Here is a 24,890-nt window from a genome sequence, read left to right on the forward strand (position 1 = left end):
GGAACAAATTAACAAACAAAGCTACTAAGAAGAAATGAAATACGGTCCCTCCAAATGGTGTTACATACTGTATTTACCTTGTCTGTGAGGGGTACTTTGTACAACTATAAAGTATACACACTTATGAACCTCATGAATCTCATTCACAAGTCCACAAAGTAGACTAGGCAAAAATTACTTTACTCATTGAGAAAACTGAAGTTAAGAATGATCACACGATTTGCTCTAACAGAGTGAATAAGTGGTGGAGCCCAAAATAAAAATACTACAGGTTTTTCAATTCCTGGTTACTCCACTGTATTTTATACACTTGTACTTCCTCAAACAGAGCTTAAGCTCAGCCCTTTCTGTATTTAGTACAATTACAACAGGAACACTGTCATTATGCTCCAAGCCAAGTGTTACCTACCCCCACTGACCACTGATGACCACGTGCCCCCCGCAGGACTGGTCCTTGCTGCTGGAGGAGCAGCTGCTTCACTTGGTGGGGTATGGGATACAAATTCTAGGCCACTGGAAATGGAACCCCTCCCAGCAGAAACTCTGTGATTTCGAGGGTGCCGCTGGGCCTTTGGGGACATTCTTGGAGGCCCTAAGAAGGGAATAGGGAACATCACATAAATGTCACAATGTCCATCGGTATTACTTTTCTGCTAAATATACACACTCCATTTACACACACACACACACACACACACACACACACTCCTCTCTCTCTCTCCAGTTTCTCCTTGGTTAAAAAAAAAAAAAAGAGGAAAACGCCATAGATATTTCTGGCAATACTCTTCAAGAACTATTTTGTGGAATGCCACAATGTTTTATAAATAAATTTTATTTCCCTTTATTTTAAAGAAAGGGAAGGATGAAATTGGTGGTAAGAAATCAAACAATAAGATGTCATAACTCTTCAAAGATTTTAGAAATTTGTTTAATATTCATTATTTGTAGGCATATATAAATAAAATGTTAATAGAAGTTATGGCTACATGATGGAATGATTTTTATTTTACCATATACTTTTAGCTTTTCCCCTCAAATTTTCTACAATATATTACTTTTAAAATTGGAAAAAAATATTTTTAAACAAAAACTATTAACCCCTATATTCCTCTTTGTACTACTGAAATATATGTACATACCCTTCTTAAATTTCTCTAAAATCTTAGTTTATCTACCTCTTTCCCACGGTGATCAATTTTACAACCTATGACTTAACACAGTCCTCACTTGTAAGCAGTTTCCCAGACTTAACAGGTCGTGAGCTGAAAATTCTACTGTTAAGGCATGACTTGAAAGACTAAAGTGACCGACATTTGGGGAAAAAATTTGCACTGTATGAACTGTCAAATTTCTACATCATTAATTCTATTATCCCATTAGTGATTTCTATCTCCAAAGAAGTCTACTGTACTACAGTTTAAACAAGACAGTCAGGTGGAAACAGTGAAGGGAACGGCTCTCACCAGAGAAGCCTGCCAGTGCTAACTGAGCAAAACCCGCTCTTCTTGTCCAAGCCGAGACTCCTCACTCTCACAGTGCTGTCAAACTCTTTAGAATGTCAAATTCATTTGTGTCCTCAGTAGGAATTTAATCACGGACACAATCTTAAAAACAATATTAATGTAATATTTTATAGTTTTCAACTGGAGATATGATTTATATCAAAGAATGATTTAAGAATTGGGTATCTGCATTATTTATACATATTTTTTTACATCACTTTATAGAAAAAGACCAAGAACATCGGTTGGCATAGCTCAACGAAATCAAACCGTAACTTTAAAAAATTCATTCTTTTTGATAATATATAAAATACGGAAACAAAGTAAACTTGCCTGTATGAAACACAGAAAACCACTATATTTAGTAGTTTTAATTTTGAAGTTCACACTTAAAAAATGCTTCAATGTCACCTAACGACATGACTAGAAAACTATTTTAATTCAAATTGGCTAAGAAGAAAAACTGAATCACGTAGCATCCCTGATGCATTCTGCGTGCAGTCCGTCCTTCCATCTTACTGTAGTGAAGACGTTCACACTCACTAATGAGTTGTGTGTTATCTAACATATTCTCATGATATTAAACATCACTTACTCAGACAACAGAGCACAACAAATGCTTCCACAGAATTTAACTTTTCATTTAGCGGCCCCCATTACAGGCACTTGTGAGTAAGGACGTCACCTTGAGAATCAGGGCACTGTGCTGTTCAAGGGCAGCAGCTTTAGTCAAGATCACGAGACCTCCCTGCCTGGACGGCAACAATTTATTAAAAAGCAGCCGACACAGTTCTGTCCAGGGAAGCAGCTTATGTCAGACAGCTGTATTAGTCTCAACATAAACTATATCAACTGCAACTTTAATGAACAAATCAGATTAAAATTTTAACACATACTGTGAAATAATGTCAAAAGAAAATTATCCTTCAGAAAGCAGGTTTTTAATTTATGCACTGCATGTAAATTACAATGTGACCTTTCTACAACATGTCCATGCATTTGATACGTAGCAATGGTGGATTTAGAATCAAATATAGAATGAGAATTACGAGGCTTTATTCTTTTTTTTTGACATGGGCAACACCAAAAAAAACCCCTAAAGATTCAAAGTCATCCGTGGTTTTTATTAACAATTTTATCTTAGATCAAGGACTTCTTCTAAATTAAACCAGATTTTCACTATAAAATATTGCAAGGCTAATTGCTTTAAATTCCCCAAACTTAAAAGCAAACTCTATATTGTAATCTAAGGGTAGACACACAAAGGTAGCTACATGGAATGTCCCTCTCAAAAAGGACCCCTAAACCATCACTCCTGCCTATGGCCAACAAGTAGGCTCCCTAGAACCTTGGCCAAGGTAAACGGATAGGCTCTACAAATAACTGCAAGACTGGGTGAAGGAAGTTCCCTGTCTGCCATTAATCACTGTGCGGCAGTGTAAACTGGGAGAGACAGCCCTGGGGCAGACCTTCTGGGGCTGTAAAGGAGCATCATTACCAGGCAGAGATAAACCCCATCCTTACAGTTCAGGATAGTTCATAGCTTCACACAGCATTTATCAAATTTCTCTCTAATGAACAAAAGGTTAATAGAAATAGTTTTAATAAACTAAAGTTAAAACACGGAAATTATAGGTTATTAAATAATGAAGAGGAAACTATTTTGTAATTATAAACTCACATAGGAGTTAAACAAAGACAAACAAAAACATGAACAAATTGTGGTATTGTACCTTCTGAAGACATGCGTTTAGGCATAGTAGAGACAGGAGCTGGAGAACCATGAGCAGAGGGGTGAGACGGGGGTCTGGATGGCCGCGAGGGGGGCCTGGAGGGCGGCCGTGTAGGGGTGGCTGCCCGAGGTGGAAGAGAGTTGGGACCTGACTGGTAGCGAGAAGGTGGGCGAGAGGAAGGAGATGGGCAAGGCGATGGCCAGGGAACACCTGACAGAACAAATGATATGAAGGAAAGTATAAAAACTAAAGAAAAAAATGAGGGAAAAAAGTAAACAGAAAAAAAAGTAAAATGACAAAAATGATTTCTTGTACATTTTAACCCTTTGAGGACAGTCATTTGATTTGTGATAAGTTTTAGCATAACTTAACTGACATAAATTCACATTTTACTTGAACCTCCTTAAAATTAAGTCTGTTTAAATGAATACACGTTCCCAAAGGGTTAATTAGGATCTACACATACTATTGAAGAAGACAGTTAAGACTTTGCCTATTAATCCTGCTTCTATAACTGTTTCTCAGTAACCAACTGTTAAAAGGAGTATAACATATACTAGATAATTTCACACAATAAATCACAAAACTCAGGAACAAGATTATTCACTATATTAGTTTTAGCTTTTGAAACGTAATGAAAATAGGCAGCAGCTATTATATCTCATTAAAAATGCTGGTTTCTTATGACCACGTGTGATTTTCATCTAGTTTATACTTGAACGTAAGGTTCAAGCAAGTCTATTTAAGTAGAAAAAAATTACTTCTACTATTTTCTAGAGTCACAGAAGTGACAAAGGTTAATATTCATTGCCTTTTCCAAACGTTTTAATCTTATCAAACCAGAAAAAGAAGGGGGGCCTTCTAAATAATTTATGCAGTTAAACACTTATTCAAGAGACTGCTTAATAAACAGTGCAACTACAGAGCAGTCATCACCAAATAAACTGACACTGATGGATATGCGCAGGTCAAAAGACAGCTAACATATAACAGGACAGATCACTTACCTTAATCTTAAGAAATAGTCCAGGTCTCCTCTCCATAGGGTTCCACACACTTGAGTATCATACGTTTCCCAGCCCCCTTCAGGTTTTTACTTTGAAAGTTCTGTTCACAAACAACTAAAATTCTTTACTCAGTGAGCAAAGAAATTTCACCCCCAATACTAAGTATAGAAAATACTCAAGAGTGTTCATTTGGAGAGGAATTCTGGAGAAAGACTCAATGAAAACAAATGAAATTGGAAACTTAGTGTTCTCTATTTTTCTAACTTTCCAAACTTGAATACCTAAAATTGAAGGCTCACTTGTTCCCCTGAGCTAATAACATACTATCACTATTATTAATTACTGTATTTCATACTGTCTACAGTACTGCTGTCCAGTATCTCTGACTTGTATGAAAGATCCATGACCTATCAACTATATTCAACTTAGATTCAGAGGTAAAGGAGAAAAATATCTTTCTACTAAAGATGCAAGTTTCTTTTACTTTACTTTAGCTAAACTACAATATCCACCCTTACACTAAGACCTGTTTTATTGTCTTTTTAAGCACACTTCTTTCTTCACCTTCTTCACGTGACTCTTGGTCATGTCTTACACTGAAAGTTACCTCAAATCCTTTCTTGAAATAAGCAGAATATAAACACATAAAAACAAACAGCTAATGAAAATGAAATGTATACTAACTACTAACTGTTTCAAACAGATTAGGATTTTCCATATAAACTATGCCTAAATCATTTTATCATCCAGTGTTTTTAAAATTGAGAACGTACCCAAAGTTTCCAATTTCTTTATGTGTGGAGTGTCCTTTGGCCAAATGAATGTCTTTGGTTAAATTTAGCACTTTATCTTAATACTCATGTATTTCATCATGCTAAATACTGCATATGCCAAAAACTTATATTCACTTTCACTAATTTTACTAATTTGATATCCACAAAGGCAAACTTTAAATAATTTTGAAATGAAAACTACTCCACAGAAATCGTTAAAGGTCTGCATTTTCTTACCAACTACGTAAATTTGTAAATATTTAGAAAACTATGTATTTGATTGAGGACATTGACAAATTTGGTCAAAATACTTGCCTCCGTTAACTACTCTTTGGTCTGAACCAGAATTCGGGTTGAAATCTGAAGTGTGAGAGGTGGATCTTGATGGCATGGAGCCTGATCCAGGCTGGCCCATACGCGGTGAATTCTGTCTCCCACTTCCCCAGGATATGACTTCTCTATTTCTTTGTCCAGGAGGAATATATTTATTTTCCCTGAAAATGAGAGATCCTCTAAATCATTTTATCCTAACAGGTACCAGGCCAATGAAACATATCTAAAAGTAATTTTGGCAGAAGGGAATGCTTGCTGTAAAAAGGTTCCACACTAAACAAACTGCCTCACTCCCAGACACCCCTATTCTTTCATCTTACCCTGAGCTCTAGCCTCTGGCCTTTCCTTCCTCTCAGATTCTCCTCCTAAGCACAAAGTTTAACAGCTGTGTGTTCATTCTCATCCTACTTGGCCTCTTGATGGCTGATTCTATCCAATCACGGTCTGTCTTCTTGAAACTTTCTTCTTTCTTGGCTTTCTCTACTTTGTTTTCTCCGAGATCTCTTCTTCTCTCTCCGGCTGTTCACTGGTTTTCAATGGCTTCAATATCAGCAATGCTGATGAATCCCAAATCCCCACTGCCAGTCCCACAGTCTCAATATCTCCCACTAAACACTTTCGTTCAAATCACCAGACTCTAAGCTGTGAGTGCCTTGAAGACAAGAAGTCTATCTTACCCTACCAGGTATGTAGTAGGTGTTTCTCAATATGTTTACGAATAAATGAATGAAAGACCGGTGAGCCCCTCAAATACAATAAACTGTACAAATGGACTCAGTGTATCTCCCCTCAAACATGCTCCATGTTTTCTCTCTCCATTACCAGTACAACTATAAATCTGCTTAGTTACCAAATAAACCTCAGGGTCACCCCTGGTTTTTCTAACCTTTCTATCACCAGCTCTGGTCTAGCTGGTTGCCAAGTTCTCATACTTGAACTATTTCAATACACTAGCTGGTCTCGACATTTAGCCAGCTCTCAATGTCCCAGAGTTTGTTCATACCATCCCCTGCCTACAAGGTGCCCTTTAACATGACCTGCAGTCCTTCACTACCTCTATTCCTGTCATCAGCTGCCACCACTGTACCCTCAACACACACCCTATATTCCAGACATACGAAACAACTAGCCTTTTCTTGAGCTGGCCAGATCTTTCACATGTCTTTTCACCACGCAAGAAGTTTCTCTCTCTTACTTCTCTTTGAGTGGCAGACAGATCTATCTTATAACAAAACATCACCTCCTCTGTGAGGCTTTCTCTGATCCCACAAGTTATGCTAGTTCCTCCTCACTCTGGATGTTCCTAGTACTTTGAAGACACCTCTAATCTAGCAAATCATATTGAACTGTTACTATGTTGTATGCATCCCCCTACTGCATCGTTATTTTTTTTTATGAGCTCTTCCAGACCTTGGCTTGCTCATCACTGTATATCCAACACTTGGCTCCACAAAGCTGACAATTAAAAAATATTTTCCAAGATTACTATAATCTTTTCTCTAACAGAATCTTAAACCAGTTCCATTTGCATTCTCTACCTAAACTAAGTTAAAGGAAGATGAAATATAATAATAATAATACACCTTCTCACACAGACCTTGAGTTGTGTATCCAAAATACTGCATCATGATTTCCTTTAAATACCTAGTGTTTATGCTGTGGCCCTCACGTTCACTGGAATTTCTCTGAACTGCAGTGTATTTTTCTTCTTCACTCCTATCATCATTTTCCAGGGCCACTCGGGCTTTGTACTGGGCACTTGATTCAATTTCTTCTGCTAACTGGTTTGCCCTTGCTTCTCGTTTTAAAAATTCTTCTGAGTTATCTCTTTCTAAGGGCACCCTGAAACATGAGGAAAAGAAAGAGCACAGTGAGTATTTTAAAGTGAGAGTTTATATATCTGTCACAATCAACTGGGAGTTTAGAGTTTGAAAAGCTAGTAAAACAGTAAGAGAGTTACAGTGATCTATTTATTTATAAATCAAAATTTGAATTTTTTCCTGTTACCTTTTCCCTAGAGGAATATAACATTTCCAAAACTGGCTAAATTGACTATTCCCCCATAACCTCCACACTTGCAAATTTAGAGTTTTTACAGCTTAAAAGCAAAACAAAAACAAAATTTGAGCATAACACATTAGGATATAAGTAAACTACATTTACTGTCTGTTTTAATAGGAATTTATCAGCCTAGGCAGTAACAGGATAATTCTGTCAAATGATTGTTTAACTTAAAACCCAACAGAAACATTTATCCAACATCATAATTTTAGTTGATGAAAATCAAAGACAAATGCACTAAAATGAAAGCAAAGTTTTAAACTTACGTATATGATGATAAACTGCTATCATATGTAGACACTACACCATAATTTTCTTCATTATACCGAAACATATCATTGGGATCCCATCCATTAGACTAGAAGAAAATGAAGCTCATTTTTCAAAATGACAAAGTATTTGTCTTCTTTAATTCAGTTATAATCAGTATCTACATTAACAATATCTACCATAATATACTAGCAAAATCTAGCAAATTAAAAAAAAAAACAGGAAAAAACTTTCTTTAAAAATGTTTTAAGGAAAAGCTTTTTTTCTACCTATCAGCCCCTACAAGTTGGTAAATAACTATACAAAACTATTACTTCAGAGGTTATTAAGCAAAAGTTTAGGGCATTTTAGTTACTTCATAAAATACAAGCATTCAGGTCAGGGTTCTCACCTTTCCCTACTCCCTAATAGCCATTTTTCTATAGAGTATTTACCTAAAATCTTCTTGAGTTGACTGATCATCAGGTCTGTGCAAGACAAGGAGTACTTTCTGACAGCCGAAAATATTTCTAGTGTTTTGGGGGAAAGAGGGAAGAAGCTGAAGCTTTCCCTGCTGTATCACTATTTCAAGGTAGGAGCATGGTACCAGATCCCTGCCATCCTCCCCTTTCTCCTGGGCAAGCTCAAAGGGAAGCAGCACGAGACAGTGAACAGGCAATCACGACAAAGTCACAAGAGCTGGGTTTTAGAACAGGTTTTGCCGTTAGAAGTTGTAGGTCCTCAGCAACGGCTTTCTTCGCCTTGGTGCCCTAACCTGTAACCTCAGTGTAGGTAACTACGATTCTGTGAGAAAACCACCACTCTCTAAAGCTAGACTGCATTCTTTAATCTGTAAGAATCAACGAATAGCAGAGGCTGGAAGAATCTTCGCTGATAAATATTAGTATCTGGGTAATCACTTCTCTCTCTAGTGTTTCAACTCCTCTTTTAAAGCCTGACTCGTAGAAGGGGGCAAAATACAGCGCGTAATCATTATCCATCTCAGAAGAGAGGAAACAGTGTCCTCCAAGCAGTGTTGACGGCAATTTCAACACAAAGCTCGCCTCTGAGGTCACCCATCAACCCTGGGCCCTTCTGTGCTACTCCAAATAAGAATATAATGTAATTCCACCACTAAAGCAAGTCCTTAGGCCTAACACACATGGGCAGGAAATCAGTTGCCTATGGAGGCTTTAAAATTACTTAAGTAGCATATGCTCCACGTAAAAAAATCTAAACTGTGCAAAAAGACATCCAGTAAAAAGCAAGTTTTCCAATCCCAGTGTGCATAGATAACCACTATTAATAACTTCTTGAGCACAACTCCAGACATTCTCTATGCATATTTAGGAATATGATCAGTATGATCAGCTCTTTTTATAATTCAAACAGGATCTTCTTGTTTTGCAACTTGCTTTTTCTTTTAATAAGTCTTGAATATCTTTCCATATCAGAATACCATTTTTTCTTAGTGGACACGTAGTATTTCAATTGAATGGAGGTACAATAAATCTACTTAACCCACATCCTACTGATGAACAGTTAGGATGTTTCCAATTTTTCACTATTAGAAACAATGCTTTGTGGGGCTGGCCTGGTGGCTCAGCAGTGAAGTTTGCATGTTCCACTTCAGCGGCCCAGGGTTCGCCAGTTTGGATCCCAGGTGTGGACCTACACGTCGCTTATCAGGCCACGCTGTGGCAGGCATCTCACATACAAAGTAGAGGAAGACAGGCACGGATGTTAGCTCAGAGCCAGTCTTCCTCAGCAAAGAAAAAAAAAAAAGGAGTATTGGCAGCAGATGTTAGCTCAGGCCTAATTTTCCTCAAAAACAAAAAAGAAACAAGGCTGTGAAAAACACTCTTATAGATAACTGCATGTCTAATGGCTAGATTAGAGCAAAAATAAATTTGCAGAGGTAGAACTGCCGGACCAAAGCATACGTGTGTTTTAAATTGTGACAAACATTGCCAGAATGCTCTCTAGAAGGCATCCATCAATTTACCCACCTCACTTTCAGTAGGTGTGCCTACTCCTCCACATCCTCCACACAGGAGACACACTGCACAGACCTGAGGACCTTTGCCTTAGGTTATACATGATTCTTTAAAGTCTGAAAATTAATAATGATGTGTGGCCTATGTATTTCCAGTTTTATAACTGGACAATGACTTAAACATTAAACACAGATTTGTTATAAAGACTTCTCTGTAATATTCAATGGAAGATGCTTCATTCAATCCAAATTTTGTTACCTAAACACTCATTTTGGCAAGAGACTTTGCTTTATATCTCTACACTTTAGAGACATGATTTACAGAATCCCAGAGTCTTTTTTTTTTCTGCTTTTTCTCCCCAAATCCCTCCAGTATATAGTTGTATATTTTAGTTGTGGATCTTTCTAGTGGTGACACATGGGATGCTGTGTCAGCATGGCCTGATGAGTGGTGCCATGTGCGCGCCCAGGATCAGAACTGGCGAAACCCTGTGCTGCCGAAGTGGAGTGCACGAACTTAACCATTTGGCAACGGGGCCAGCCCCAAGACAGAGTCTTTATTAAGCATTTTATTTACGGATGATGCATTATGAGAAAAGTAAAAATAATATATGCCAAGAGGCTTTTTACCAGATTTTTGTGGAGAATGATCCTAATTAAGACCAAGAAATTTACTTACTGTTTTAATTCTAACGTAACCTAACTATATATCTTAATGAGTACCTCTCCCTCAGACAAGAAGCCTAAAAGTCGTACTCTGACCTCACCTCTAGGTAAAGTCAACAATTAAGACACTACTTTCCTTGGGCTGCCTTATTCTGTAGAGCATTCAAAGCAAAACATGACGGCAGTTTTGTGGGTTTCCAGTTTCCCAGGGATTCCAATTTAAATTTGTAAGTTGCTTATTATGACTTACTGTAAAAACACAGAAATAATTCATAAGCATCCCAAAGAAGCATTTTTCCATATTTATTGCCTGGGGGGAAGTCTCTATTTACAGAATAAAACTGCTGCTTTAAAATATTCACCACAACAACAACATACTTAAAATTAAAACCATGTGATAGGATGTCATACCACATCAGAAGACCAAAGCCTAACATTAATCAAAAAGATTTCACTTACGACATCATTTTCCAAAGCCTCCAGTTCCTCACTGGTGGTGAGTTCCCCGGCATCCCAGGGCTCCAGGTCCTTCTCCTTGTGTTCACCATTCACTTTAGCACTGATAGCAGAGTCAGTAAAAGCATCTGCAAAGAACGGTTTTGGTTGAAAGACCATACAACTGGAAAATGGGCTACACGAACACACATAAATCATCAACGTGTGCTAATAATGATGGAAAGTGAATTTCTGATAAACAAAGGATAACATTCATTAACAGTATGCTTTCTGATGCGTGAAGCTTCTTCTAAAACTATAATCTTCAAAAAACTTAACTCAGCAAATGGCATCATAGATGATTATTAGTGAAAGTATGTTTTTCCCATATAATTTTAAGCCACATGAAATACGTTTTATTCATACATCATTAAATTACATGAAAAATAATTACTTTGTGTTACAGAAGTGATCCAGAAAATTTCTATCAATCCACCTAGCACAAGATCTCTTTTGTTTAACAGACCTACTAATTAGATATACCCTCAGAGCTCCTGCAGCCAAACATATGCAGATTTTTTAACTTTCCGAATCCATGTCTATATGCACGGGTCGGTATTCTATGATACTCTTGCCATTAGTAACTAAAGCACTCTAAAGTGACCCATCCCTCCAAAGAACCTATTTTTCCCTCAAGCCACTCTGTTACAAAGTTCAGGCCCTGCAGGGTTACCTCTCCCCAGAAGGTTCAGGTGGCAGGCCTACCTGGACTTCCTATCAATACTTCCTCTCTTATTGTGTCCTCTCTGCTCATGTTACTGAGGAGCAGTAGCTTGTAAGAGAAATGTGGCATCAGTATGTTCAGCTAACAAGAACCATCATAGCTGCTATCCAGCAAACGGAATTTTTCTCTAGTTAGGAGTCAGGGCCCAGCTAAATAAAGGTTCGCTTGGGCAATGATAGTGTTTACGAAATGCTTTGGAGACACAGGCTTGCATTTAAATGGTGGGACCCATAAGGTGTCACCTAGCTAGCATAGGGCTAGGGAGTGATACTTCTGCTGATCTGGCTCTGCTAGACAGTACTGACTCCTAGTCATTCCGCCCTTGTGCTTACTGCAAGCTGCCACCTGGAAGGAAGAGGACGGGAAGAACTAATAGCTGTGCCTCCTTCAAAAGAGACAATTCCAGAAGGATTTTTGATCAGGCACTGCTTCTATAACTGTCATCGGCTCCCTAGTGAGCAAGGTGATGCCAAAACAAGAAATCTGAGCCAGCAAATTTAGGCATGGCACCACAACCCTAGCTAGCTCTTACCTCCTCTCACCCGAGACTAGGGGTAGATGAGTGGGTGTGGGTGTGTATGCACGTACACCAAGGATTAAAAGCATAATTACACCCATGGGCCTAGCTGCCAGCTCTACCAGCTGCACAGCTCCCAGTGTTAGCAATTATAAGAGCCAAGAGCGTACCGAGGGGGATCTCCAGGACAGCAGGCCTCAGCTGGGGGTGGGATGGAGCATTCACTGCAAGATGACTGCATTTTGGAAAAGTTCTCTAAGAGGTTCTAAGAGACTGACGACATTTTCACAATGCAATCTTCAGCTAGAAGCTGACGGCCCTAAAAACTTGGCTTTCTATGACGCTCGCCTGAGTCAAGCTCTACTCTATATCATCTGAAAGTTACACAAATTCTTGGTAAAAATTAATTCTGTCATGTTCACTTTCAAGAATTTGAAATACCCTATGAAAACATCAAATAGTAGCTTACGTTAGGATGCTGAAATTCTCTACTTTAATTCTCACAAAATTAGAACAGAAAATGAGACTACAGGAAAATTTCAAATCAGTTACGTTATCTTCTGCAAGACACAACAGGATTATTAATTTATATTTAAGATCCTGTTGATGTTTTAATGACACTAGTTTTTGAAAAGCATGTATTTAAGCGAATAATGTATTTCCTTAAGTGGAAACTCAGCATTAGGAGAACACTCTTTTTACTCAAGAAATTAAAAGTCAAAGCAGCAAGATTTTTTTTACAGAACCACATAAATGGACTTTTTCTCATTGAAGGGTCTATGTATGTGTACGCCAAAGTATTTAGCAAAGATTAGGGACTGAGCCAACCTGTCCTAAAATTGAAAGATTGAAATATAAAAGAAAAACAGTGTAAACATACTTTTATCAGTATTATTCTAAAGAAAATCAAAAAGGATCTCTGAATAGGAGTGAATGTAGAAAAGCAAGCATCTAAAACTTCACTGAACCAAATTTTACTCTTTTGCTCACAATTTAGGTTGTATACTTTTTAATACAACATGTTTATCTTAAATTTTCTGTTTACAATATCAACCTAATAAAGGAATTAACTATTTACATGTTGTTACTTAAAATTATGGTTTTCTTTCAAGGTAGAAATAGGGGAAAGAGAAAACACAAAAGTTATGTTTCTATTAATAAGGAATGATATTCCTTGATTTTAAAATTTCCCCCAAGGAAAGTCTCTTTTTAAAGATGAGCAAAGAGTTTAGGGAAAGATGTACATAAGATGTGCAGAAGTGAAGTGTCAGCACAAAATGAGGCTACAGTGTCAGGATGCTGGGAGAAAACTCTGGTCATAAATTCTGTATTTCGGGTCAACATTGTATCGTTAGCTAGAAAGAAGCAAGACCTGGATATTTCATTCTACACTGTCACCAATATCCACTACCATCAATTCTGAAAATGCTATTTTATTAACAGCCATGTTTGGATTTTGGAAAAAACATTTTTAGTATTAAATAGTACAATGTTGTAGCCAGGATTTCTGCAAAGAAAATAAACTGCTATACTCTAATTGCAATAGCGGGAATCTGTATGTAGATTTTCCCAATGCCGTTAAGTCAGAATATATTAATTTTCCATTATCCTCTATGGTAAGAAACAAAAGTATCAGAAAAGCAAGATGCAAGAATACAAAGCGACTGTTAAAAAACTGTTACCTGTTTTTGAAGGAACTACAGGTATAGAAAGAAAAAAGAAAAACAAAAATTATCAAAGGAGAAATAAAGATTTAAAGTCTTCAAGTGCTTCATACCCTGACTTATAAACATCCAATTTACAAAAATCTCTAGACTAGAGGGAAAAATGGTACAATATATCTGCTGCCATCCACCACCGCCCCGCCCTGCCCCCACCCATCCCCCTATGCTACCCTATAGCAGGTACGGTCTTAACACCTTCCCCTTCTTTTGATTCTGGGCAGAAAGTGAGTCATTCTGGGCCAGTGGTGCCACCTGGTGGTGACCGGAAAGAAAGGTCTGAACCAACACACCACTTTCTCCCCCAGCCCCAGGCTCCGGAAATAGGGTATGTACTCTGCTCCCCAATTTTTCCTCTTCCACCTCTCAGTCAATAATGACTCTGAAAAAACCACTTGGAGTTGTCTGAGAATTTTAATGAATAGTAGTGAAATAAGTAAAATGCTAGTGATATACTATGAATTTATAAATTTAAATTTATTAAAACTACAAAATGACATAGTTAGATGAAATTTAAAAATTATCAGATTTAACATCAGAAACCCTTGTTTTTCCAGAAAAGCCTTAAAAATCCTCAGCTACTCATTTTCTCTCTCAATTAAATATGCTTTTTCTTACTGAAACTCTAGATTAAGAAAACATTTCTATATTGTTCTGTTTTGATCAATTATTAATATTCTGACATCTTTTCAACTACTTTAAAAAATATTTTCTCACCATATACTATGAGTTATATGTGGACCAGTCTATACACAATGGAGTATAAGTCACGGTGGGTACCCACCTGGTGACTAAAAGACCATTTATTCCTTTTTAGCATCTACTGAGTACCTACAGTGTGCTAGTCACTGAGTGTGGATGAGCGGGGGATTCCTATTTGACTAAGACACAATCCCTGCCTTTTCCTACAGGAGCTCCCAGGTGTGGGAGAGTATTACAGACATGAAGCAAATCTTTTAGAATCTAACGTGAAAACTGCTAAAATATAATTAAGCACAAAGTCTGTGGAACAAAAGGCTGTGGCTTTACAAGTAACAGCTGATCTAAGCCTTCAAAAAAACAAGCAAGAATTAAGAAGGGGGAAGCAAAGGGACCCAGGACAGACTAGAGCAGCATTAAAAATAAAATTTTTCCTACTTGTACACAAGCCCATAGGCTTATCCAGGGAAGTGGAATTTGGGGCCAGAGATTACCTTTTTATTTTACACTATGAGAATATACTAAACTATGTATTTTATTAGATATATAACATTAAAGAATAGCATAAAGAAACAAGATGAGGATAATGAACACAGTAAGGGCCCAGGGGATGTGGCCAGGAACAAGAAAACCAAGGGGACAAGTGAGGGCATTGGCTTCAGGCAGGAGGGAGAAAAAAAGAGAGGACTGCAGGGAGATGGAGCAAAGGGAGCTTCTAGATCAGGGATTCTTAATCTTTTTCTTTTATCCATGGACCTCTTTGGAATTTTGGAGAAGCCTATGGATTTAAATGCATAACACACACAGGAAATCAAAGGAGACCAATTATACTGAAATGCAGTTATCAAAACTAAAAAACCAAATCTGTGCCATAGTAATAAATATGCTTCTTTATCAACGCACTAAACAATAACATGTAACAGCAAACTGAATAAGTACTGTGATTTTAAAGAGGTGATGAGGGGCCGGCCCAGTGGCGCAGCAGTTAAGTTCCCACGTTCCCTCTGGCGGCCGGGGGTTCGCTGGTTCGGATCCCCGGTGCAGACATGGCATCACTTGGCAAGCCATGCTGTGGTAGGAGTACCACATATAAAGTGGAGGAAGATGGGCACGGATGTTAGCTCAGGGCCAGGCTTCCTCGGAAAAAAGAGGAGGATTGGCAGCAGTTAGCTCAGGGCTAATCTTCCTCAAAAAAAAAAAAAAAAAAAAAAGAGGTGATGAGCACAAGTAATATTTCAAGATATCCTCATCTACACAAACAATATGAAATTAACTGAGTTCTACAGGTGCTGAAGTCACAGATACTGCTAATACTAGTGATTTGTTGCCTACATTAATAATGGAAAGAAATGCTAATTTCAAGCAAAGATTAATGAAAATAAAGACGTAATATTTTTTCCTATCCAAGTTCATCAATGCCCTGAATCTTTTCCATGAACCATTTGGGACTCCACGGATCCAGATTAAATACTCTGCCTATTTGTTCTAAAAAGCAGGAAGAAAGAGCATTCTGCCATGGATAAAAGAAATGAGGTAGACAGAGTAAGGAGACTGGAGGGGGTAGTCATTAAGCTTGCAGAGAGACAGGTAAAAAAAGGTCTGCTGAGCTCTCCTGAAGCTCTAGCAAGAGCTAGAAACCCTACATTCCTAACCAGCAACCACAGTGGGATTTTCCCCAGCCACACCCAGCAGGCTGGCTACAGGAGTAAACAGAAAGGAGTTTAAAAATGGAAGGCCAGAGGAGGATCAAACAAATGACCTCATTTTTCCATTTTAAAAAATGGAAGGCCGGGGAAGGGTCAGAGAGCCCCATGAGGGGCCAGAAGAAAGAGAGTAGAAGAGTAAAGGTTAAGTGGGCCATGGTCAGAGATCTTGGAGGACATTCTAAAAGAGAATTAGTTACAAGTGATGATAAAGTCATGAAAGTAGACTGCTAAAATGAGATGGAAATTAAAGGTATTAAGTAACAGAGCTTAGGAGGCTAAGTTTCCACAGGAATAGTGCTCTGTTCCAAATGATCAAATTGAAAATACATTTTGCAAAATCTACCATTTGCAAACTAACATTTGAAGATACAGGGTCCTAGCCACAAAACTATGGGCAACTTCAATGCATCCGAAGGTATATGCCTCTCTGTTTTAAATACCAAGAAGTTACAGTTACACAACAAAATACATGAAAGAATAGCACCTGCCTATTAAAAAAATGCAGGAGCAGATACCATCCACTTTGAAGGACCACAACTACTTTCTAATTGTAATTCTGGGCCTATCAAGCAGAGCTACTTAATATTTAAAATGTTGGGAGTGGTTTATTTGATACACCATGGAGATGACAGTTACAATTCAAGTCTTTGAGGTTAGATCCATAAAATCAGTCCCAAAGTTTTTCCTTCAACTGGAAACTTTTTAGGAGAAAATGAATGAGTAACAGCTAGTGTAAACTATTAAAAACAAAACATAGCTCATTCTGACCTCACACATGGTAGGGTCGGGGCAGGAAACAGGTTCTATATTTGCAGCACACGCACACCCTAAACAGGCAGAGAGCCTTCCCTACTTGTCATCTCTTCTTGTCTCAGCAGCTGAAACTCTTGGCCAAACACCAGTATTTAAAAGTCTTTGTGTAAATAAAATAGGAGCCAGTGGTGGCAAAACCATGACTTCCCACTAGATGGAGATGCTACCACAAAGGAGAACACACTGGTGAGCAAAGTCATACGTCACCTAACAACATTCTCTAGGACAGGCCAACACAACAAAATTAAGAACAAAAGGCCAACTACGCGCATTTCCACATTTTATACAAAATTTTAAATACTTTTAACAATAATTTCTTACCTTAATAGAAAAAAAAAAAGTCATTCTTCCAAACAGAGAAGAACTAACTAATCATATCTTTGCCTCTAGGGCACTAGAATAAGGAAAATGAGTTTTGTGACTCCTAAGTAGAAAGGGGGTTGTTTCTACCCTGGTTAGCACAAAAATAAATAAATGAATCTCTAAGATATGCTCTTTTAATCCTATGATTTCAAACTGAAGTTAATTTCATACTATTCTTCACAAATATGTACATAGATATAAATTCATACATGTGTACATTTCTAACACACACAACAGCTAAGTCAAATGAATTATCTTAGAAGACTTTCAAATAGCCTGTATGCATGCTCTGATTCTTCACTCCCTTACCTGTGCTTCTGACTTTTTTCACCTGTATTACAATCATTTGGGCCTTATCTTCAAAGTTAACACTTGAGATTTTCTTTTTTATATTTCAAAAGAGTATTAAAACGCCTACTAGCAGCAACCTTCTGTCAGAAAAAAATATCCTCTGGATATGTCACGTTGTTAGAAAGCCATTTTTAGATTCAGCTAGGAATAAGTGCTTTCTTGAGTTTCCTGGGAATGAATGGTAATTACAATTTAAATCGCCTACGGCAATATATCTATATAAGAAATAACTAGTTTTTCCGTGGTTTGGGTGTAGTGAGTGTAAAAATATATTAAATTTGTAATGAGTGTAAAAACATATTAAATTTTAAAAATATCAATTGAAAGAATGAATATATGAGTACCTACTATCTGTAAGGCATTATGCTAGACACCATGGGGCAGACACATCCTAGCGCTATAAACATGATTTCTAAATTCCAGATAATTGCAATGCATTGGGACAAAATACATTGACAAAAAGACATTACACACCGCTTTGTAAAGCCGAGTGTTGAGTGCATGAGGTGGACAACTGGTTCTCTAACTGTGCTCCACAGAACCCTGTGATTTCTTCAGGGTACCTCAGCAGACAGAGGGAAAGCTGCATAAGTAAGGTTCTAGGACCCCCTCCACTCCCCTTCCCTCCCACTGCCTTGTTGTAACTAGGATTCAGCATGAGTCTTCATTGGGGGTAGGCAGGATAACTATTCTATGCTAAAAATAAAATGCAGTAAAGTTTAGCAGCCATTGGCATAGGCAATAAAAACAGACCACACTGAGAGGGGAAAGTCAGGGAAGACGCTACAGAGGAAAGGAGATTTGAGCCTCGTTAAAGAGAACTCTTTAGTGGTCACTAAGGGGAAGAGGGTGGGGCTGGGCACGAAGGGTGAAGGGGTACATGCATGTGGTGACTGACAAATGATAACGTACAACTGAAATTTCACAATGTTGCAAACTCTCACAACCTCAATAAAAACAAAAATAAAAGTATCTAAAATTCTAGTGAGGAAGGGAGGTATTTAACGTGGAGAGTAAACCTGGCAGTAAGATAAACAAGTTCCAAGATGGAAATAGGATATGTCTAATAGCATGCAGAAAGTGACACCCTGGGTCAAGAAGTCCATTAATATTGAGAATAATGAGGTTGAAAAAAGAGAAGTTCCACTGAGAAGGGCCCTGAATGCCAGGGTACGTGTCCCAGCTTTATTCTGCAAGCACCAGTGGCCACTGTAGATTTCTGAACAAGGGATGAGATGATATCATAAAAGCAATACTTAAGAATTTCCTTGTGCTAACATCCAAGACTGACTAGAAGACACAGAATCCGGAGGAAAAGTTAATTGTGAGATTGAAGTAACATTTGGATACAAACTATCGATGGGAACAGAGAGGAAGAAAAGAATGTGGATGTGACATTACCAAGGAAAAGTCTACAGAACAAGGTACAAGGAAGAAAACAACAACTTTCTTTCCAAACTTAAGCCAAAAGAATCTTTGCATCTGTATTATTTCACCAGAAGCAGCTGAAGAAAGAATGGATGAAAAGAATGTGACTCTTTTTTGAAAGTTCACTATCATGAGCTAAAAGAATATATTCAGCTAAGCTTGGCCTCTAAAACTCAATCTATAGCAAGTGTTTCGTGTGTCCAGTCTTGTAGTAGAGTGAATGACCATGCTACTTTATCATTTGCTTCAAAGAAAGAAAAGTTCTTTGCTTTTATCTACAGAAGCTGTTCCATAAAATATTGTTACTTTGAAAATACCAAAAAACACAATAAAAATCTCACCTTCCAAAATAATAATTACAAAGTTGTTTCGGCTTTTACAGAGAAAAAATTCTACAAAGCAGACATGCATAAATGGCACTGAGTATCTGTGGAAAATTAATAAATCAGCAACAGGTGCAGAGCAGACCGGCTCCAAGTGTGCTCTCAATTGGAGGGGCTCGAAGTTTAATGCCTATTCTAACAGGGGTCAAAAGGAAGGTTGAGACTTGTTGGACATGAAGACTATAAAACAGATTGCTCCAATCTGAAAATGAAATTAAGAAAAAATTCTATTTACAATAGCATCCAAAAGAACAAAATACATAGGGATAACACTACCAAAAGAAGAATAAACTTATACCCTGAAAATTACAACAGAATTTTGAAAGAAATTACAAATGACCTAAAGAAATGGAAAGACATCCCATGTTCTTGGATTGGAAGATTTAACACTGTTAAGATGGTAGTACGCCCAAATCGATCTAGAGATTCAACGCAATTCCTATCAAAATCCCAGCTGTCATTCTGCAGAAACTGACAAATGATCCTAAAATTCACATGGAAATGCAAGTGACCCAGGAGAGCCAAACAATCTTAAAAAAGAACACACTTTGAGGACTAATACTTCTCGAATTCCAAAACTTACTACAAAGGTACAGTAATCAAGAAAGTTTATACTAGCATAAGGTCAGACATATAGACCTAAGTAACAGAAGAGAGTCCAGAAATAAATCTTTACATTTATGGTCAATTGATTTTAACAAAGGTGTCAAGGCAATTCAATGGGAAAAGAATAGTCTTTTCAACAGACTGTGCTTGGACAACCAGGTATCCACATGTGAAATAATCAAGTGGGAACCCTACCTCACACTCCATACAAAAATTGACTCAAAATGGATCGTATACCTAAATGTAAGAGCCAAAACTCTTAAAATCTTAAAAGGAAGCAGAGAAATAAATCTTCATGATCTTGGATTAGGCAACTTTAGATAAGACATGAAACGCACAAACAACAAAAAAGAAAACATACGTAAATGAGACTTCATCCAAATTAAAAACTTTTGTATTTCAAAGGACACTATCAACAAAGTAAAAAGACAACCTAAAAAATGGGAGAAAATATTTGCAAATCATATGTCTGATAAGGGAAAGACTGGTATCCAGAATATATAAAGAACTCTTATAACTCAGTAGCAAAAACACAAATAACTCAATTTAAAATATGGGCAAAGGATGTGAATAGACATTTCTCCAAGGAAGATACACAAATCTCCATTAAGCATATGAAAAGATGCACATCATTAATCACTAGGGAAATGCAATCAAAACCACAATAAGATATTACTTCACATCCACCCACTAGGATGGCTAGTCAAAAAGATTTAAAAAAAGAAGAGGGGCCGGCCTGGTGGCACAGTGGTTAAATTCCCACGTTCCCCTTCAGTAGCCTGGGGTTCACCAGCTTGGATCCCTGGCGCAGACCTATGCACTGCTTGTCAAGCCATGCTGTGGCAGGCGTCCCACATACAAAGCAGAAGAAGATGGGCACAGATGTTAGCTCAGGGCCAGTCTTCCTCAGCAAAAAAAAGAGGATTGGCAGCAGATGTTAGCTCAGGGCTAATCTTCCTCAAAAAAAACACCAGAAGAAAAAGATAGACAATAACAAGTGCTGGTAAGGATGTGGAAAAACTGAACTCTCATACACTGCTGGTGGGAGAGCAAAATGATACAGCATGTTGGAAAACAGCCCAGGAGTTCCCTCAAAAGATTAAACAGAGTTACCATATGACCCAGCAATTTCACTCAGTTACATGCCCAACAGAACTGAAAATGTACACCCACATATTTGCACATGAATGTTCACACCATTATTCACAATAATCAAAAAGTGAAAACAATCCAAATGTCTATCAACCGATAAGTGGATAAATAAAATGTAATACACCCATGCAATAGAATATTATTCAGCAGTGAAATGGAAAATAAGTACTTATACATTCTACAGCACGGATGAACCTTAAACACATTATATACTAAGTCAAACAAGCCTGTCACAAAAGGCCACATATTGTACGGTTCCATTAACATGCAACGTCCACAATAGACACATCTATAGAGACGGAAAGAAGACTGGTAGTTGCCCAGGGCTGGGGAGGTTGGAAGCAAGCAGGGAGTGACTGCTAAAGGGTGTGAGGCTTCCTTCCGGGGTGATGAAGATGTTCTAAAACTGACTGCAGTGATAGCTGCACAATTCTGTGAACATGCCAAAAAAACCCCCAAAAACTGAGGTGTACAACTTAAATTGATCAATTGTAATGTATGTGAATCATACCTCAATAAAGCTGTTTTTTAAAAAAATCCAATATTCCTCTCAACAGTCCAGGTAATGAGGACTAGGTGACAATGATCCCAAATAAAAGAAAATTTACCTTATCGAAAAGCAATTCAAAAGCTAGAGGTATTTCAGGGCTTGAAATCTTTTATTTCTACAACGCTGTCTTGTGACACAGCAATGAGGAAAAATGTCAGTATTAGAATAGACAAAAACTTCTTTGCAAAACTATGTGGCCTAAGAGGGAAAAGATACATCTTCTGGGAAACTTCGGATTAGCCAAGAGCCTAGGCTGTCTTGTCTTGATCTTATCAGAGGTGTGCGATTCCAGAGATGGACATCCATAAGCGGTATCATTCTGCTTTTCAGGATTTGGGGCTTGGTGCCTACTATATTTTCTGATGGTTCAAAATAATACAAATATCAGTAGGAAGAAGTTTAAGGTGGGAAACGCAAATTTAGTCTGTCTAACCTTAGTTGAACTGGCACTCATTTTGACAACTTTCAAGTAATAGTGGTCACAATAGTGGTGACCCCTTCTGTCACACATACTGCTCTGCATCCGAATCAACAAATGTATATTTGACTGACAATAATCTATCAAAACAGGGATCATAACCCTTCATGATCATCTGCTTTACGTTAACCTGAAATAAAGCTACCTAAATAACATCTTTGCACATTGCCTTGTTTAAAGCTAGTAATAAAAGACAGGCTTTCTCACAGACAGTGCTTATCGGCCTCAGAAATGGAATCACACTGCTAACTTATAGTTTAGTTATTTCTTCTCTTTTTAAATGACAACCAAATGGTAAAATTAGAAAACTTTGAGGTACAAAGCCTCAAATTCCTAAATCCCTGTAAGAGAAAAATTACATAAATTAGATTTCATGTGGTCCTAAACAATTTTGGGATCTGACAACATTTAGTCATACGGAAATAAAGACTGCGTTGCTTAAGAGCTTCCTTAGAAAGACTCAAAAGGGTTGTTGTCCACTTAAAAGCAGAGCAATACTCTTTTACAAAGTCTACATAACTTCAAAACGCAGCATTTAAAAAGAAAGGCAGCGGCGGGGGTAGTCTTCTCTTCCTGATAGCTACATGCAACTACGAAGAAAACACATCACCTTCCGTTCTCTGACAACAAAATAATATACCCTAGAGCAGTAGTTACTTTTTTACTGTCGCCGCCACAAAAAAAATTTCTGAATTCTATAACTCAAAATAAATTTACCACTCAAGGAAGAAATGACAAAGCCCTAGCAAGAAAACTGAGACGGAGGCCATCAAGGACAGCTAAGAGTAGGCAAGAAATCTAAAGGATGTCAGCTTCAAAAGTGCAAATACAGTCGAGGGAAAGCAGCAGCAAAGAGCTCTAAAAACACAGCCAGCTGCCTGAAGAAGTTCTCTCCTGAGCAAGGAGCAGCTCCAAGGAGAAGGACAGTTCTGTCATGTTAAGAGTCCTTCATTTCAGTCCAAACATCGCCTGCTGTGCTAAAAACAAATTAAAAACAGACACCATGGTCATCTAGTTAGAATCAAACTAAACCAGCCAAATCATTTTCTTTTGTTTTTTCCTGAGATCTGATCTTGAGACCTTGGTGCCCTTTTGACCAAAGTATGGAAAGAATCAGTTGACATGGAAAAGCAAACCCCAAAGTACTGTTCTTACTAAAAATACAGTTTGCAACTTAATTTGTGTCTCTGTCCCTCTTACAGAGCCCAATGGAAAAGCCCAGAATATGACTAGGAAATAGGACAGACATCTCAATCAATGCATCATTTAGAAAGCACACAGGGTACAGGGCTTCCATAATAAATGATCATACAAATGCTTTTGATGCTACAATATTTGATCAGAAGTTTGAATGAAGTGCTTGGAGCCTGTAGCTCTATTTAAGCAGCACCAATTTGCACCAGGACGCATTAATAATGAAGAAACCTCATAGTCTTCCTACATAAATGAATCATTAATTTTTTTTTTTTTTTTGAGGAAGATTAGCCCTGAGCTAACTGCTGCCAGTCCTCCTCTTTTTTGCTGAGGAAGCCTGGCCCTGAGCTAACATCCGTGCCCATCTTCCTCTACTTTGTATGTGGGACGCCCACCACAGCATGGCTTGCCAAGTGATGCCACGTCCGAACTGGCGAATCCTAGGCAGCCGAGAAGCGGAACGTGCGCACTTAAGCACTGCGCCATCGGGCCAGCCCCAAATCATTAAAGGAGATAAAAATAGAAAACAATTTGTGAGATAAAAATATATCCTACTTAAATATTAAAAAGCAATAGTTCTTATCTTCCCTACTAATAAACTCGGTTTGTGAGATATACAAGTTGGATTCTCTAGTTAAAAATTTAGGCAAAATATTTTTAAGATAAAATATTTCATCTTAGTTTTACTAAGCCCACTATGTAACATAAAAGGTACTATAATTAGTGATTTAACATTTGAAAAGCAATTTTCTTAAAACCTAAACTAAATTAAAATTTGAGCTGAAATTGTTCACAAATTTTATCATTTAAATGTTGTTGTATTTGACTTAAAAGTCAACCAAACGGCAGACCCGGTAGCATAGTGGTTAAGCGTGTGCACTTCGCTTCGGCAGCCTGGGGTTCCCAGATTTGGATCTCGGGTGTAAACCTACAGGCTGCTCATCAAGCCATGCAGTGGCAGCATCCCACATACAAATCAGAGGAAGACTGGCTCAGGGACAATCTTCCTCACAAACCACCCCCCCCCAAAACCAACCAAGTATCAAGGGAAAAAAATTTAAACCCATAAACCAGATTCCTTTGAAAGATCTGACTGAAGAAGATCAGTAGTCAAGACTCCACAGAATCAAACACATCAAATTCTACAGCAAAGCCAGATTAGTGTAACACAGAAGAACAAGAGAAGAATGGAAACCACTTTGTGAGGCCTGCTGTATTCAAAAAACAAGGTGATAGGGGCCGGGCCCGTGACCAAGTGATTAGGATCGCACACTCCACTTCGGCGGACCAGGGTCTCACTGGTTCAGATCCTGGGTGCAGACATGGCACCACTTGTCAGCCCACACTGAGGTGGCGTCCCACATGCCACAACTAGAAGGACCTGCAACTA

The 24,890-nt window shown here is 38.0% G+C and overlaps 1 protein-coding gene across 24 annotated transcripts in view; it reads right to left on the reverse strand.

Moving 5' to 3' along the window:
• Nucleotides 1–24,890, reverse strand: part of ATXN2 (ataxin 2) — a 136,811-nt gene that overhangs the window by 62,493 nt on the left and 49,428 nt on the right. For 20 of the 24 annotated variants that reach the window (XR_011505333.1, XR_011505331.1, XR_011505332.1 and 17 more), the window contains exons 6-11: nt 10,780–10,904; nt 7,676–7,767; nt 6,993–7,190; nt 5,331–5,509; nt 3,236–3,445; nt 410–592 (exon numbers count right to left, since the gene is read on the reverse strand). Coding sequence is in view for 21 of the 24 variants with exons in the window: in XM_070516044.1 (XP_070372145.1) it covers nt 410–592; nt 3,236–3,445; nt 5,331–5,509; nt 6,993–7,190; nt 7,676–7,767; nt 10,780–10,904 (987 nt within the window). In the remaining 3 variants the exon portion in view is untranslated. The remainder of the gene's footprint in view (nt 1–409; nt 593–3,235; nt 3,446–5,330; nt 5,510–6,992; nt 7,191–7,675; nt 7,768–10,779; nt 10,905–24,890) is intronic. The other 4 variants (XM_070516053.1, XM_070516052.1, XM_070516051.1 and 1 more) reach the window with 1 other exon arrangement.

Source organism: Equus asinus, chromosome 8 (assembly GCF_041296235.1).
Source record: "Equus asinus isolate D_3611 breed Donkey chromosome 8, EquAss-T2T_v2, whole genome shotgun sequence".
Classification (NCBI taxonomy): Eukaryota; Metazoa; Chordata; class Mammalia; order Perissodactyla; family Equidae; genus Equus; species Equus asinus.